Source organism: Astatotilapia calliptera, chromosome 1 (assembly GCF_964374335.1).
Source record: "Astatotilapia calliptera chromosome 1, fAstCal68.1, whole genome shotgun sequence".
NCBI lineage: Eukaryota > Metazoa > Chordata > Actinopteri > Cichliformes > Cichlidae > Astatotilapia > Astatotilapia calliptera.
Window position 1 is genome coordinate 33,901,311 of NC_137422.1, and position 18,475 is coordinate 33,919,785.

Sequence of the window (18,475 nt, forward strand, 5' to 3'; positions counted from 1 at the left end):
CTCTCCTCCCACCTACACACACGATGCTAATTTACTTCTATCAGTTACCAAAAAGACTACATTTTTCATTCATGATCACTAATTTAAGTATTAACTGCTCTGCTCAACTTCATTGAATTGTTTTTCATTGATTTGTTTTGTGTACAGTCAGGAAGAACTGCCATATTTAATTTTTTCTTAAATAACTCATGAATGATGGAAATGTTTTTAGTTTTGCATGTACTTGTTTATCAACCATAGAACTAGTTAAATGAAAATACATTTTTTGACTCAGTTACGGTGGTAGATGAATTATGAGCATAATTACTTTGGTAATTATGTAATTACCAAAGTAATTACAATTATTCCTGAGGGAGGCATGAATCGCTGTGCCAAAATTCTGGCTCAAAAGGAAAATTAAAAAGTTGGCTAAAGGCAACACTGTATGTATCCATGAGTTACTTCATTCAAAACCAAGTTGGTAGATCGATCAACTGGAAACCAATCTCCATTGTGAAAAGCTAAAAAGGTAGTAAAAACAGTTAAAAATAAACCATGACTGAAACCACAATTCTAACTAGACCAGGAATATGTAGTATAACATAGTTTGCTCATAACGTCAGTATCTTAACCAGTCACTGTCTAATTTTTACTTCTAAAATCCATCTTAATTTTCTGTACATGCTGTGTGTACCTCGGTTCATCAGGGGAAGGTTCCTGTGTAAGGCCATTGGTCTGGGCGGGGCTGTGAGCCGGGCTGTTCTCTGGACTGACTTCTTCTTTAGCGCCATTTGTGGATGGGAGCTCCAGGCAGGCCCTGACACCCTCCCACTGCTGTGCAGCATTACGGATTGCTAGACGCCGCTTCTCCTTGATGAACAGAACACACACACAAACATACACAGAACAAAGAAGGTTTCAAGTGTCAAATCTCCTGAGCAGGACAGAGCTAGCATGCTAATAGAACCTCTGTGTGTTTTCATCAGGTCACAGAAAATCATATCCTTCTTGCCTTCCTCATATATATATTTTACTGGGATACATTGTTAAAGAAAGCATATACAATAAAGTACAATAAAGTAAGACATTTTACTAAAGCAGATATAGAACTCAATTTATATTAGATTTGAAATTATATAGTGATTTCTTAGTCCAATTCATTTGCTTCTTTTGTCACACTACAGCATTATGATTTAACAGTGTTTGCCTTTTACACCAGAAAAATGTGACATCCCACCCTGCAAGAGAGAAGATTTCTGCCTCTCTGTTCTATTTCAATTACTCTTGGACAGCTGGAGTTGCAATATACTCAGCTAAGGAATGTGCCACTCCTTGAAGCAGGGATGAGTATCAGTTCATGGTAAGTCCTTGGCCTTTGTGAACCCTTGGCTGTGGCATTCACTATAAAATTTTCTCAACACCAGGGATTAAAGAGAGTTAGGTAACTGAGAGACAACGAGTTTCGGCATAGGGTCCATCTAACAGTTAAAGCAGCAGGAGCTTTGGCACACACACACAAACATATTTACCGCAAAACAGATGCATGTGCAAAGCAGAACATCTTAGATCATTTAAAGCTATAAAGTGTCATTTATAGACTCCTTTACAAATACAGTACCCCTGTGAACTCTGTACAATACTCCAGATTCCATCTAAAAGGGTTTTTGTATCATACAGAAGAAAAGAGAATGCATTAAAAGAAATTCACATCTATGAAGCATCCAAAATATGTACACTATTAATGAGCTTCATCAGTCCCAAGAGACATATGTCAAAAGAAAAAAATAAACTCATAAATAAAAATCCTTATCATGACCTAAATATTTTAGAGCCTTCTCATTAAATATGTTTTGAAGGGCAGACTGATGTCTGATGAGCTGCTTTTTTTCTTTAAATGCACATTTAAGCCTGAACCTGAATCTCATAATTATGAGTAATTCAAAAGATGAATAAACTACAAATCAGATATCATCACCTATATGTGGCATTTTAAGAATGTTAAAACCTTACTGCTTATTATTGTCCTTCTACATACTAACTATATAAAGGGTAATTATGAGTTTATTCACTTCTTAACAGACTGTTGTGTTGCTGTCGTCTACAATGTGCATTTGCATCCTGCCAGCTAAAGACAGCAAGAGTGAATCTTGTCAAACTGGTACCTTATGAATGGTCTGCTTGTGACTCTCCTTCTTCTTTTCCTCCTCTTTTCGAGCCTGTACACCTGCCATGCGCCGATCCTCGTCCTGAAAAAGAAAGCCGGTGCAATCAGAGTGTCGCTCCATTCAAGAGTTCTGAATTATTCAAGAGAGAGGGGAACCACAAAAGACCCTGTCAGGACAACTGTTCTCTACACTAGAAATGGACCATTATGGAGGCTGGTAGATAGTCTCACATAAACCGGCTGCATCACTGGATTATCTGTCTGATTTTCAGTCTCAGATAAACTGAGCCCAGCTGTTGGGGAAAGCCAAAACTCCCAGAATGCAATGCAGCCAACACAGTCTGAGTGTGCCAGCAAAGAGCAGGGGGATATTCAGCTGTCTATGGCGAGCTAGTAATGACGCAAAATGATGCTCAATTCTGATAAAGACAGGCAAAATGCTGTCAGCTGGTAGAGACAGTTAAGAATCCAAACCCATATAACAATCCTTAAAATTAATTTTATAATAAAAACAACATATAATATCAAAATTAAAAAGCTGTTTTAACCTGATGAATAACTTCTTGACTGCAAAGGATGCTATTGTTCAGTGTCAATACATTCTTTGTTTGTGCACTTGCCAAAACAATGAATGTTTGGACAACAGCTCTCGGTTATGAGGCTGTTAAGATTTTCAATAACGTTCCCAGTTAAAATTTGAATGTTAAACATATTCAGGTATTTTTCTGAAACATAATAGTTGACTATTAATGCTCTAGTCTAGCGGATGTGTGTTATCTGAATTTTTTTATTCTCATTTTCCGTTTTTGATTCATAAAGAACCGTCTACCCACCAGTCACCCAGGCATGGGCTTTCACAGCATAGAGGTAGTATGGTTCCCTGGAGACATATATTCCAAATCAGTTATAATATGCTTAAAGAAATAGAAACCCCAATGCTAGACAAACATTTCTGTCATTAAGTCAATGCTGTGTGTCTCCCTAAAGTAAACTCTGAAAATGTAACTGATTTGTATCAGGAATTGGCAGCTGAAATGTGGTGGAGGTGCTTTTATTGGACCACAATAATCCTGAAATTTGCTAATCCTGAAACCTCTTATGATTCAAGTAAAAACATTTTGAAATCTGAGTTACATGTTTTGTTTTTTGGGGGTTTGGTTTTACTGCATATCAGCACTATGTTTTGAGGGCAAGGTGTGTGGTACTTACAGATTCCTTTAAAGTGCAAGCTCAGACCTGGGTGCTCTCTGCCTGACAGCTTCTAAAAGCACGCTGACATTTCATGATAGCACATTTCTGGCAAACTGTACGACAAAAATGATTTCATGTTTTCTGAGAATAATCACTGTTTTGCTACATACACTGTGTGTAAAATATATGTAAATGTGTAGCTTAGAGTCATAACTTAGTCACTGAACCACTTTGCTTTTAGCATAAAACAGAGCATAATGAATGCAGTACCACAGTCAGACTCCAGAATATAGCACTGTAAAGTTGTTCATACAACTTGGTGATACAGAGTGACAGTGAATGGGAAACTATGTGGGTTCAAAATAAATTTTAAGTGTGAAATCATAAAAACGTTTATTTCAAGAATGAGTCGCTCTCAAGAATCAACATGTAGGAACATCAGAGGGACAAAAAGTTTGGACCATTAGCTTAACATGCAAGTGTAATGAGAATATGGCATAGGTTTATTAAATATCAACCACAGCAAAGTCATAAGCTGTGAAGGTTTAATCGCTTTAAGGCAGCTCTTTGCTTCTAAAAGTATTTGTGAATATTTCTTCCCTATTTTTAATAAGCAAAATATAGCAAAACAAATAGTGTAACACAGTGTTCTCTGATTGTAGCCGTGCAATTTGTTGTAAGAAGAAAATAAAAATATCTGAAAGGACAACAAAATATCTTAACAGTCACAGCTGAACTGGTTAACTGGTGGCTGATGTCCTGTTTATCACTTTTAAACACACACAGTCGAACACGTCAGTCTTACTGTGATGCGCTTCATGTCCAGCTGTCTGAGATGAAGCACACAGCGCAGGACGGCCTGCTTGTACCATGTCTCCAGGGCTACAGGATTCCCATCCAGCGTGAGCTCAGAAAGGGAGCACGACTCTCCAAGGCAGGCTAGCTGGTCAAAACTAGAAACAAAGGATGAATGTTTTAAACACACTCGTGAATTTCAGTGGGGGGGGTACTTTTCCAGTACAAAGACTGGCTACGCTAAATGCTTTACGGTCAGTAGCAAATACTGGGAAGTCATGCAGACACTTGAATTCCTGCACTCTGCCTGAGTGCCATTTAACTCAACATAAGTTAGTCATATCCAAGTTTGATTCTCATAAAGCAAAGAACTCTTATCAATTATAATTTGTTGTATTACACATTACAGAAAACATTGCAATCTACAACTACTGATCAGCACCTTAGCTAAGGAGTTAGACAATCCTTACCCTATGTTTTATGTTCTCTGTTACTGGTTGTCGAAATCAGATAGGCCACTGTTCAGTGTGGAATATGCTGCTAAAAAGTGGCTGTCTCTGTATGTTTATATGCTTTTATACATCAGTCTCTAATTTTTTGGTTCCCTCTCTGGTTCCCTCCCTTTTTTAAATGCATGTGTAAAAAATTAAATTATTATGGCTTTAGCTCTCACAAAATTTCACCAGGATTTTTCCCCAGAGTCAGAACAACATTAGGCAAAAAAGCTTTCAAATATAAGCTACAGATGGACCTGAAATTGTACAGCTGGGAATTTGGGTACTCTTGGTCAATGGACTGCTCTCAAAGCTCTACTGTAATTTATTTGAAATTTGATCTATTTTTACCTTATTGCATGTAATTTGAATTTGTATGACAACTGTGCATGTGTTTTATACAATGTCCCCTGCCCTCAGGTCACTTTTGAAAAAAATTGACAATTTTAAATGAGACTTTGAGTAAATGATATTAAAAATATATATATAAAAATACATTTTGCAGAACCTGAATCATCCACCAGACAATCTCACTATCTTCGTTTTATTCCTGACACATTTTGTCTTGCTTCGTATTGACAGAATGGAGCCGGGCTAACACATGCCATGTTAAGCTGGTAATTCAGCAGGCACTCTGGCAGCCTGACATTACTCAGGGGGCAATGAAGAGAGACAAATCTGCTACACTGTTGATATCACCCTATGGCAAAAGGAAACATGAAAAAGCAAAGTCACGCCATGCACAGCAGGGGATATTCTATCATTGCTAATTTATGATAATAACCTTGATGAATCATTTGCCTGGAACCACTCAAAGTCCTAGTACACTGTGCCTGTTCCTAGCCAGAGGTTTAACTAAATGCTAAACACCATGCTGGAGATACCAGGGGTCTTCCAATCTCAAACACTTGCAGTAGCTTAGACCCTTTCTGTTACGGAATATTAATTCCTACCATAAAAATATAAAAGAGATAATAAACATAATAAAGAGGTGCTTGAGTGCATCTAACACATTCTGCCTAATTGGTGTATTCATAATAAGGAATAATAATAACATTAATGATGAAGACCAAAACCTTTACAAAAACAGAACTTCTAATTCTTGCACCATCCACCAGTTTCTGATTGCTACTAATGGTCCAATAAAAAGTGAATATCAAAACTATTTTTTAAGATGTGAGTACAGAGTGCGGTGTGAATGAAAACTGTAGCTTCAGGCTTTATCTATACTAGCACTACCCTGCACATATTCTTCAATGACTTATTGGTAATTATTAGTTCTGCTTTGATCCTATTTTCATAGGGTGTCTTGTTTTGTTTTGTTTTGTTTTGTTTTGTTTTGTTTTGTTTTGTTTTGTTTTAAAAATCAATATCAATGTAAGCTCAAATGAATATTTCAGTCTTAATATTATTTCATGAGAGATGTTTGATCCAAGATCCTGAACTGGGTAAACTGACTCCATCAAGGTGATGAGTGTGCTCTGTCTCTTTACCTAGCAACAGAGCACAGCTGTTCTCCTATCAGCACTAAAGAGTTCAAAAAGGTGCACACACGCTAACCAGCCTTCTATACTGCCACTACATGAGTACATTAAAGACGATACATTAAAATACCCTATCATGGAGCAGGATAAATGATACATATATGTTTCGCATAATCAAAATTTACTTATATTTTTATTCACATATTATATTTGGAACTAGATGTCACTGTAAAATCAGAAGTTTAAGAATATAGGATTTTATTCCTTGCGACTATGTCATGATTCTCACAATGTGTGAAGCATGGAGACACAAGAACAGCAAAGCTGGTTTGGACTGTCAGCTCAGATCTATCAGAGCACAAGGTGACTATGGTCAAGGGAGCCAATGATCCCACAGAAATTATCCTCCACTAGGCAAAAATAAAGCAAATGGCCTCATTTAGTGCCAAGATGATGCTGTGTTAAGTTTATTCTATGAGGTTTTTATTGCTGGGCTCAGAAATGAAGAAGAAAAGAAAAGAAAGGAGGACAGATACTGGAAAAAAGTGTGTAAAGCTGTCTGACAGTTAGCACTAAGACAAAAAAAAATCATACCTCTCATTCATCCTACATGCCCTTACCTAGGTATATTTTCCATTAATTCATCCAACCTCCAAATCTGTCATCAATAATTATCTTCTCACAACCTGCTTCTTTGTTGCCCAAATAACTTTAAACATTCTCACACCCATTTCTTAGGTAACAGATGATTAAATACTAACAATAAAGAGCACATCGAGGATTTGTTATTTTCTAGGTTGCAGAAATTGCCCACTACAGCAAATCTGTGAGTGTGTCTGGCTGTGGGTGTGTATTCTCTGCCCAAAGCCATGGGAGGGGACGTGGCACTGTCCGGCCACCATCCCTATTTCTATCCTGCGGGGAGGAGGGAGTTAAGCGGTACAAGCTCTTACCTGGTGATGTTGTTGCAGCTGAGAAAGAGGCGCTGCAACAAGGGCAGGCGGTCCACCTCAGTCTATAAAGAGAAAGAGGGAGAGGGAAGACAGAGAGATGGAGGGATGTGAAGATGAGAAGGTGCTCAGGAAGAGGGCACTGCATCGTCACTGTCGTCAAGGCTCTGTATCCCTCTCCATTCCCTCAGTCACCTTGCAGCTCTCAGCTCCAGCATGCAGCATCCCCATCCACCCTGCGCATGCACACACACATACACACACACACACACATATAGCATGCTGCCTTGTCTGCACATGGAGAGGAGGGGCAACAGAGAGAGAGAGAGAGGAAGAGAGCGAGAATAGATAGAATATGAGGAGGAAAGGGGGGAGGGGAGAGTGGAGAATGTGCTGCGCTAATGCAGAGATCCCCTGCTGCAGGAAGCTAACTTGAAATGCTCAGTGGAAAGCATAGTGATATAAAACGAGCAGCTTACTAAGGTAGTGCACCTCATCATGCAATAGCTGGAGAAAATTCAGTGGAAACTGACAGGGATGTGGAGAGTTTTACCATCAGGCAGGCTCAGCATCAAAAATCGATGCACAATTTACTGAGGGGGTGGGGGAAAAGCAGCAGCTGGGCAGCTGGCACGCTGAATTGGACACACAGGGACAAGTGCAATGTCATAATCACGTAAACTATTTGGATGACAGCATGGGGTAAATCACATTCTCTAGTATCAAGGTCTGGGCTTTCTTTATGTGTGTCGCTGGACAATGTTGGCTATACTGGAAGCAAAGAGGACACTCCCATCAGCAGTCTGACTGGGCTGCGTCACTATCCACCCACACTGCAGCCAATGCCTCACAAACCTCCTTCAGTTTCCTGCTAGGCTCTGTTCTATTATGAGGTTAGACTGGTGTTCAGGTCATGCTAGCACCCCTGCAGAAGAACAGTGCAGCCAGGTTTCGTCATTTAGAAATCCACAAAATTCCCTCCCACACAAGCATATAGATATAACACAGTTATGCAACACTGCGTTATCAACTGCATATAAGACCAACAAGCTGAGTACAGTATATTTACTACAGATAGAGTAGTAGGCTATGCAACATCAGCAGTAGTGCTAGAGATACTGATAACTGTGAAAGATTTCTACAGAAAAAACTGGGGAGGAGGTTTTTCCTGCTGACAATAGGCTGGGTTAACCTTAGATTGGTCATCAGTCCATCACATGACCAACACAAAACTCACAAGGCCAATGCCAAAGATCATCTGTAGGAAGCTGGAGTACCGAGAGAAAATCCATACAGACACAGTGCTAACAATGGTAACCACTGCATCACTGTGCCGTTCCTCCCCTACAATTATACACATCAAAACTCAGTTAAAAGAAACATTTAATATTTACAACTTGGCTTTTTTAAGCTAGTAACAACCTACACATAATTTTTAAGTTCTGCATGAGATTTTAGCAAGATGTTTTAGCTTGTTTAACACATTAATTTACATTAGTTTACACTATGCCTCCTTATCTAGACTTCTGCGTCATGATAACCAAAAATGTTGAATTAGAAATACGTGCATGAAATAGTGGTGAGACAAGGAGTTAGTAAACACTAAATCAGGGTTGTAAACTCAAATTTCTAATTGGCACATAAGGTGGGTCCTGTGCGGTATATGTAATAAATAATCATTTATACATTATTGATCCCCGTGGGATCCACCTTGCATAGGGGTACCTCAGGGTAGACGTTCAGTGGATTTGAACCCCTGACTTTCCGATCATGGGGCCAGCAACATCTAACAACACATACGAGAGCTATTGCTCAAAGGAGATAATTCAATTGAGATAGATAGATAGATAGATAGATAGATAGATAGATAGATAGATAGATAGATAGATAGATAGATAGATAGATAGATAGATAGATAGATAGATAGATAGATAGATAGATAGATAGATAGATAGATAGATAGATAGATAGATAGATAGATAGATAGATAGATAGATAGATAGATAGATAGATAGATAGATAGATAGATAGATAGATAGATAAGCAGGGTTTATTTATTTATTTCTTCTATGACAAATGCAAGTCATGCTATGCAGTGCTCAACCAACTCAACCATCAATCACATTTACAGTCTCTGTCTATGCCTGCTTTTGTATGGATGCTAGTGAACTAGCAGCCACTCCTGGCTGTCTGAAACTAAATATAGCAGCCCTGTCTCAGACAGAATGATGTCATCACTGAGCTGATGAGCTGCATAACAATCGCCCACCAATGTGGTCCTTTTTTAGGAAGTCTCATAAGAGATCAGCTTACAGGATCTCTTATGAGGCTGGGTAGAGCGGTGTGTGTGTGTATTCTTGTTTGCCTGTATGCCTGCGGGTGTGTATTTATGTATCTGTGTGCCCGTGCCTTCACCTCTTTATCCCAGCTCCACCCTCTCTTTACTGACAGCTTGCGTGTCTTCATTTTCACACTCATACTCAGCTCTGGCTGAGGCATTATTCAATAAACACAGAAAAACCTCTCATCACCGCTGTCTCATCTGCATGCAACACCAACACACCACAAAAGAGCAAGAAAGCTGCTCATGTAAACACAGGTACATGTGGCTGCTGGGAGGGTTTCTAAGACCGTAAGCTGGTGGGTTTTGTGGAAGTTCCTTCAATAGCACAGGCTTGAGATGTGATTTCATCTGCTTTATGCGACTGCGCATTATAACTGCAGATGCTGTGACATGGGGCACACTCCTGTGTTGTTCTTGCATGACCTTTGAGACACTTCACATGTCAGCCAAAACATTTTGTGGTCCTCACTTGGCTTTTAAGTTGTAGAAGTTAAGAGTTTCTCCCTGCAACAACATAACATAACACACAGTTTCCATGTTCCCAGGCCATACTGGAAAAACATAGAAATTACTAAGTTGCTGTTACTGTTTACTGACCTGTTTTGGGAAACACTTCAAGCTATTTACTCAGGAACATCCAAAAATCCCCTTTCCCATAAACCGTGTCAATATATAAAACTCACCTAATTAATTACTCTACAGTAAAACTACCAAAGAGCAATATAGAGTTTCTACATTTTTCTATGTAGTCTTTTGGCTCACAGACAAACCCTTCTGTTAATGCATAAAGTCAGTCTGCCAGTGCCATGCCTTTTTTTCTTAGACTGCTTTATCACTGCTCAAGCTGACTGCACTTTTCTTTCAAACAAATCATCATTCCCACAGCCAAAAATATAAAATGGATCCCTTAGTGACATGCAGCGAATTTCATAATGGAAAGGAACACCTAAGAGGAAGGATGGATGACTGGGTGCAAAGTAATCAAGTTTAAGAGTTGCTTTCAAAGAAAGACAGTGTCAGTGTTTTTTTCAGGTTAAGAATTTCACTTTTTATCTGCTTTCCCTTTCATGACAGAGAGAAAACCTGAGCACCTGGAACGTGGTTATTTAGTTTGTACAAGGTATAAGCACTTGGCAGCAAGCAGCAATAATGACAGAGACCAAGAAACTGCTGAGGGGTAGCATTTTTCCTCTCCTGTGTATCAAATAAAATACAACATCCGATAATTAGGACTGGAAGTGTTTTGTGATCAGAAATTGCAGGCAGACGGCAGGCTGAGTGACGGGAAGGGCTTTCAACTGATTCAAAATGTTGAAATCCGTTTTTATTTTCTATCTTAAAAAGCATGAAAGGGCTTAGGGGATTTGCATACAAATGAAGGGGCCTGTTTTGGCATGCACTGTTGTGTTTATCAGATTAAAACTATAGAAACCAAAGGGAGTAAGTTTCCGTGTTTAGAATATCCAGTTTCTCTTTCAGCGTGCCAGAAAGTCGGTGGGAGGTTGTGGGTAATGAGTTATGTCTCCCTAGGTAACACCAACAGTGATATACTCCACCACCACTTTCTCACAAAGGTTCCATTAATGTCATTTTTATTTTTGTTATTTTGTGGCTGTAAAAACTGATATGTTGATCCATAGCAAAGGTAACAGTAACCATCCAAGGGACCTGGTCCACAAGTGGTAATTTGAACATGAAAGATAAAGTACAATTGCTATTGCTTTCATCTTCAGAGGCACATTTTCTGAACAGTAATAAGAAAAAAAATAATTGGTAGCTGCAGGAACTTCAAAGAACCACAGGGTAGCTGTAGTGTTGGGATATAGCTGTGTGCTGCATCACACTAGGGTCTACAAGTCGGATATAGCTAAGTTAAATCAATGCACAATGTAAGATCTAAGCGTGCAAACATTTTTGTATTTGTACTTTCAAACTGATGGAAATAAGGGAACTGAATAAGCGAACAGAAAGAAAGGCCAAAAAGCAGGAAGTGCTTTTGCTTTTTGTTTTTTAACATGAAGGAAAAGGACAGTACGCATGCAAAACACTTACATACAAAAATCTATAATTAGTTGGAAAAGAGTTCCCTCACCACAACAGAGATGCAGTTCTGCCCTAGGTTCAGTTCAGTCAAAGAGTCAAGACCCTGCAAGTTTTCCATTTTGGAGATGTTGTTTCCTGCTAGGTTCAACACTCTTAATTCACTCAGATGAGACACATTTTCTATCCTGCAGATCTAAAGGAAAGCACAGTATGACAAAATTAGTTAAAAACAAAACTAAAATGCATGTAAAAGAGCAATCATATCATATATTACCCAATTCTATGCAGTGAGGCACAGATTAAGGCTGGATTAGCAGAGTATAACATACTTGAATTGTATATTTGAATTTCTTTCTCTAAAATGACACACATGCTGTCTGGCTAACCAAATCATGAAAACAAAAGAAATAACTAAGAGTCAGTCAATGGTGGAATCTTACCCCACCTTCTCCATCACACTGCTTGGAGAAAAACATTTATAAACCTCTGTAAGAGTGACATTTTTAATACTTCACACAAATTCCCAGTGGCTGTTATCAAGATGGTGATGTATTTGCCTATTCCTACTGTGCACACTATAAACATTAAGAAAAGGCGGACAATGCTTTACGAGTTGATGATTCTGTGAAAACACAAAATCCAAACATAACTGCTGTTTAAATGGTAAACAGAACAGATGGATTGAAAATCTATATTGAATATGAGACTAAAAAAGTTCTTGTCTAGGATATCTTTTCAGATGGTCTGAAATATCAGTGTTTATAAATGTAAAAGCTAAAGAGACATTTATTTAGTAATATAAAGCAGAAACACTGCAGTATGATCTTAGTCAGCACCACAGCATAAATTGCATCTGATTTATATCTTGTTTTGGGAGCTTAGATAGGTGTTCATTAAAATAGGAATAAATAGATTATGAATTTTGGCCCGAAATACAGTCTGCACACTGTAAGTGTTCATCAATTTAAACAATCGAGCCACCATAATAAATGTTGCTGAGAATCATTAAACAAAGGGGCAAGTGTAGACTTTTTACCTATATCTCACTTTGGGAATTGATAAAACTAATTGTTCTGTAACACGCATTTTAAAATCAAAGGACATAACCTTTACAACGGACAGACACATGGATATGAATTCATAAACTCTGTATCTCTGTACACACTGAAATAGATTTTGGATAGCCCCATTCTAAAATATATGAGAATCTTAAGTTACAGACTATGAATTTGGTGATTTCCAGTGAAGAAGGTCAGGACCCGGAGTTTGGCAAGAGGCTTCTGTCTCACAGGTAAAGGCCTGTTCTTCTACACTTGGTATGTTTATTTCAAATGACATAGGAAAAATAAGTATGTGTCACAAGTATCGTTGGTCACGGATATTCTTGTGGGGAAATCCTGTCTAAACTTCACCTCATCCCAGAGTGATGTGCCAACCAAACATGGCAGACAGAGTCAAACTTAATCAACATCATCATTTGTAGGAGCGAGAGTTCTACATGACTTTAGCCAACTTCTCTAAGAGAGTGATATTTTTTGTCTTTCAATTCAGTGACCCCACAGGGCATTCTCAGCTATTTCTTGAGAACATTTAAGTCAAACTGTTCAAGTGGAAAACATCACAGCCTAAGTAAAGAATTGGTTATTCAACAATCTCAGTTCACATTGTAACCCCAAGACTTGGTCACTGAGACTGAGTGGGTTGAAGGCCGACTCCCAGAGAGAATATCTCATTCTGAATAGCTCCAGCAAACTGGAAAAGAAACCTCTCGCTGGTACAGCAATAAATGGGTAAAATGGCTGAGTTTTAGATGTTTGTGAGCTTCCCAGCTCAAGGATGGGGGGAAGAAAGGATAACAGTGATGCAAAGCTTGTGGTCAAAAGGGGGGGAAAAAGACAAGCAGCTGGTGTTCTGTGGCCAAAAGTCACTAAACAACAACTATAATTCATCCACTTCATAATCTTGAATTATCATTATGCAGCAATTCAGAATACATTTGGGTGGTCAGATCTCTTGTGAGTTTGGAAAATGTGTTAAAAATATGACTGAACAGTTATTGAGCTGCACAAAACAGAAGGTTTTAAGTTCAGTGTTTGAAAGACAAACTGGCCCTGTGAGAATGATAGATTTATCATCTGCTTCACAATAGGTGTCTGCCAGAGTACAAGCCTAAATATAATGTGCTTGCATTACAAATAAGAGCAAAAGAGCTAAAGAAGTTTCATTATTAATTCAACTGCAAGATTATAAAAACTGCTAAAATTAACCATATAGATGTAGTTAGTAAGCACAAGTCAACACTGTTGAGGCAACAGAGAAATCTCTGTCAGGAAAAATAACGTAAAACTAACAATCATTGAATGGCAACTGTAATGCTTGCTCGTGTAAAGAGCAACCGACCTCAGAAAGAGAGCAAGTCTTACCAGAGCTCTGGAGTAGCTCTCTGAGGAGGCGTGTAGGCGGCATTCTGGCAAAACACTAATTTGACCAAGGGAAGCCTTTCTATGTTGTCTTCCTTTTCCATTAGTTGTTAAAATTCTCATTTGACATAATTTTATTTCTCAGGCTTTTAATATCATTAAGCAGGCTCTATTCTCAAGGAACAAAACAGTATAATAATAGATAATAATAGAATGAGACAATTTAGGAACACTATAATCTACAAGAGTTCAAAACATTACCCAGTGCTGAAAACATAAAAAAAAACAGTTCCATCTGTTCGATAAATTATGCGATGGCCACTGAGGAAATTAATGTGGGAGTAGGTATTAGACAACAGCTTGTGGGTTCTGATGGTTTTCAGTGCTTTCTTCTCTTAGAGTGCTGTGAACTATGTGAAAAGCTGAAGTTAAGTGCCCAAAACAACGAGCCAGATTTCTGGCTTTAAAAACAAACCTCAGTATTAAAGTGAATTAACTGCTCCTAATACATGGTTTAGAACATGGAAGAGTCAATCCGCTCATACTGAACTTTGAAGCCTACAACCATGATCAGCCTTTACACCACTGGCAACTAAATTAACACTGTTTAATATACATGTCCTGTAGGAGGGATGACGGTAAAGGAACAGCACCTGATTGTCATGCAAATCCAACATATTCAGTTTAGACAAGCTGTCCAGGCAGCAGATTTCATGAATTCTGCAAAGTACAAGGAAAAATGTGACACATAATGGGAAAACACAACATGAAACAGAATTTGTCTGTAGAGTGGCAACAGTTACGTAACACGTATTATGTTAATTCTGGCTTAATGAAAAACCAACAGGAAAATTTAAAAAGGTTGCAGTTTTTGAGGGAACAGCAGCAGTACAGGTAATATCCAGTAATATATTGTTCAGAGCTCTCCATGTGGATGGAGATCATATAACACTGAACAATAATTTGCTGTGGTCTTTTGAAAATGCCAACAAATAAAGTAGAGGAATTTCTTACTGTTCAGTTACTATGACCTCAGATACTGATTTGCAAAGACAAATGTCATGTTTGAAAGAAAGTGGAAGAAATGCCAGAGTTCACCTGTAAGATCTTTATGTCAAAAAGATGTGACTTTGATCCTGAACCTGCTGACCTTTTGAAACAAAAATGTCACTAAGATGATTGCTTTTCAAATGGAACTGGGTTTAATCATTTCTGATGCTGACCATGTAGCCGTACCTAGTTAATTCAAATGTATTAAATGCTAAATGTAAACAACATTTTCATTTCATGGCAGCACTGTTGAACCCCTTTTAACTATTAATAAATGCTGCAACTTTCATTGCATATTGACCATATTATTAGAGATGTTTAACAAAAGAACAATAAAGCTACTCAAGTGGTTATCTTGCATTAGCACAACTGAACTGCACATTGTCAAAGTCGATTATGTTTTTATCATACTAAAAATAAGCTTCATAATATCTATAATTGTACTATCTGTGCTGTCTTTGTTTGTTTACACTTCCTGTCATGGCAACTAACCTGTTCTTCCCCAGTATGAGGATCTTGAGAGACCTCAGAACTTCAATGCCAGCCATGTCACTGATGTGATTGTCATGCAAATTCAGTAAAACCAGCTGCTGCAAATGTGACAAATTTTGGATCTTTGTAATTAGATTGTGCTGAAGGTTGAGAAACTGCAGTTCTTTTACAAAGTCCAACTGTGGGCATTCCTCCAGAGATTGTCTAAAGTATTGGGGGGAAAACATATCACAAGATTTAGACTTTAAATAAAATCTATACATTTTTGTAACAGAATTAATGAAACAAATATTGTCAGCTCAGGTTAATGATTCAAATAACTAGATCAGTTTTTCAATATACATATTAACTAAGTGATTTCTGCTCAGTCTGTCAGTAGAATATTTAGTCAGAATTACTGCCATTTTATCTGGAGATACTGGTTAGTTATTTAAAGAGACTCTGCTGCTCCCTTGTGGCAATCTTAAGCCTTTGCCATTTTAGTTAGTCTCATGGTTCCTACAGCAAATGATGACTGTGAAGGTCAGAATGAGTTAATAAAATTCAGTGGCATAAGCATGTCAGAAGAATATGAATGCCTTTGCAGGTAAAAGATTCAAAGAACAGCTGATACATATGACATGTTAAAGATAGTTCCAGCTTACAGTGACAGCAATGTACTACAACTCTGTACTACAACACTTTACAGACAATATAGAATACATAGGCAGATAAAGGGTACCTTTCCAAGTCAATTCGTTGAAAACTGGATGTGAAAGGCAATTGAGTGGAGAGAAAACCAGGCACAGCACTGTAATTACATCCAGGAAAATCACCTGAAATAGATATCACAAACTGAAATCAGGGTACACTTAAAAGCAAAGTGCACAACATAAAATATGTCTACAAAACTGTGCATGCAAAGGTTATCTTAATTCTATCATTTTTTAATTGAATAGTACCTGCAGGTTTTGCATTTTTTAAGGCATGGCCAAAAGTTTCCCCCGTACACTGGGTTTGTCTCCTTGCTGTGTGTCTTGCTTTGTATGCAGCATTTGAAACGGCAGCTCCACTGAGCAGCACTTTTTGATTATATGTACATTTGTCACTTGCAAATAGTTCCTGTACAACTCTTTTCTGGATGCCTGCATGTAAACTGTTTTCTACGAAAGATAAAATATAGTAAATAAGTGCAAAGAAAACATTTTTACACAGCAGTTGCATGTCAGTGGTTCTAAAACTGCGGAGCAGGCCCCACTGATTAGACTTTAAGCCACTGCAAGTGGGCTGTGGACAACCAGAGAAATGTGTGATGTAAACTTTGGTTAAATTAATATGACTCTGAAGGGAAAATGCACAAAACAGATTTTTCCTGAGACTATTATGATGACTTTTATTTCTCTATAATCCAAAATAGATACTTACTATTGTTGATGATTTATTTTAAAACTGTAGCATGCCAGATGACCTTTATTGTCTTCTGAAGCAGGGCATCTCCAGAGAAAGTTTGAGAACCACAGCCATGCCCAGTAATTAATATATGCAAATATGCTGCTGAATCACACAAAATCCTCTTGGGTGGTGAGTACTTGAATGAGTTAAGTGGGTCAAACCTACCTAGGTCAGAGTGGTTAAATGTTTCTTTTACATGATCTTGAGATTCACTCTGAAAAAAGATAAAGAGACCAACCTCTAAACGCCTTGAAAACTATAAGCACTACATAGCCATTACTATTCCAGTGTGCTCTTTTAATGACTCACCATCGCTTGTGCTCTCGCTGGCACGAGAGATTTCACAGTCGTGAGGTGCAACTTGCAGCTGTTGATCTACAGAAATATTGAACAGTGTTTATCTAATAAGACACAGGCAAATATGCTCAGACATAACCGTGTATCGACACTTTAAGTAGTGTTTGGAAAGCGTCCGTAAATTTATTAAAAACGGTATTTACCATAGGGGTGAGAAACATCCATTTTTCGCTTGTGTTCTGTTTATGAGAGCGGATGATTTTACCCTCGGCCGAATCCTGCTCCATCTAGCTAACGTTTACTGAAGATGGCAGTTAAAGCACACCTGACAAAACAAAACAAAAGAAAACTCGTATTATTTATGAATGATTAAAATAAATATGTGAATTCAACTGCTACAGCTAAGTTATAGCCTAGATTCGTTTCTCGTACAGAATAGCTCTTCACCTCTGCAGCTACAAACTTCCCCGAGGGCAACACTGTTACCACGGCAACGACGGGCGTTGCTTGGTTACACTCACTTCCGGTGTCGCTAATAAGCACTGTGCAAGGAAATGAGAACACGTTTCCCGCTTCGGTGGTGTTTAATTAAGTCAACGTGGGTTTTTCTAAGTAATAAGACTTAATAATAATCGGGAATTTACATGGGTCTCCTTACCCTTTTTCAAAAACTGATCCTGAATATTTCTCTGTAACAGCTGACCGCATCAGTTCAGTTTAGCTGACTGTGGACTCTTTAAAAAACTGCTAAAACCTTTTCTATTTAATCATTCCTTCTGTCGACATTCTTTTGTAATTTCAGTTGTACAGTGCTTTGACTGTGAAAAACAATATCTTTTTTTTTTTTTTTTTTTTTTTTTTTTTTGGCCTGTCCCGTTTGGCTCTTTTGCCATCAGAATTGTTGTCTAAAGGCAAAGAAAGATGCCCAACGGATTTACTTTACCAAACTGACCATCCCAGCCTTGCCGTAATGGTCTATTTGATTCACCTTTTATTGTTTATTTTATTTTCACTTACTGAATACGGGACAGACTTGACTGGGGGAAAGAAGGGGAGAAAGAAAGAGGGAAAGAGAAACAGCTGAGAAGAGGGACGGGGGAGAAGGGCAAAAGACAAAAACCAACAGAACGGGCAGAGAAAAAAAATGCATATATCAATCACCTGGATCACCTGCTGAGAAAGAAAAAAGAAAGCAAGCAGAAGAGAACAAGAGTAATAGAATAAACAACATCACAATGATATATGGGAATATGACAGTAAATACTAAATGTTAAACATTATTGTGCAGCACATAAGATCAACAGAACACAGTGTGCTTTGAGGTAGGAGCCAAAAAGGGTG

General features: G+C 38.1%; 1 protein-coding gene across 2 annotated transcripts in view; it reads right to left on the reverse strand.

The window, feature by feature from the left end:
* The window catches only part of lrrc49 (leucine rich repeat containing 49), a 34,289-nt gene extending 16,653 nt beyond the window's left edge, over nucleotides 1-17,636 (reverse strand). Inside the window, exons 1-13 of one of the 2 annotated variants that reach the window (XM_026174229.2) lie at nucleotides 17,567-17,636; nucleotides 17,338-17,459; nucleotides 17,147-17,212; nucleotides 17,003-17,051; nucleotides 16,348-16,548; nucleotides 16,128-16,221; nucleotides 15,407-15,610; nucleotides 14,518-14,584; nucleotides 11,494-11,637; nucleotides 7,061-7,122; nucleotides 4,140-4,287; nucleotides 2,142-2,225; nucleotides 674-849 (exon numbers count right to left, since the gene is read on the reverse strand). In XM_026174229.2, the coding sequence (XP_026030014.2) occupies nucleotides 674-849; nucleotides 2,142-2,225; nucleotides 4,140-4,287; nucleotides 7,061-7,122; nucleotides 11,494-11,637; nucleotides 14,518-14,584; nucleotides 15,407-15,610; nucleotides 16,128-16,221; nucleotides 16,348-16,548; nucleotides 17,003-17,051; nucleotides 17,147-17,212; nucleotides 17,338-17,421 (1,379 nt within the window). In that variant the 5' untranslated portion in view covers nucleotides 17,422-17,459; nucleotides 17,567-17,636. The remainder of the gene's footprint in view (nucleotides 1-673; nucleotides 850-2,141; nucleotides 2,226-4,139; nucleotides 4,288-7,060; nucleotides 7,123-11,493; nucleotides 11,638-14,517; nucleotides 14,585-15,406; nucleotides 15,611-16,127; nucleotides 16,222-16,347; nucleotides 16,549-17,002; nucleotides 17,052-17,146; nucleotides 17,213-17,337; nucleotides 17,460-17,566) is intronic. The other variant, XM_026174238.2, reaches the window with a different exon arrangement.
* Between the last annotated feature and the right edge of the window lie 839 nt (nucleotides 17,637-18,475).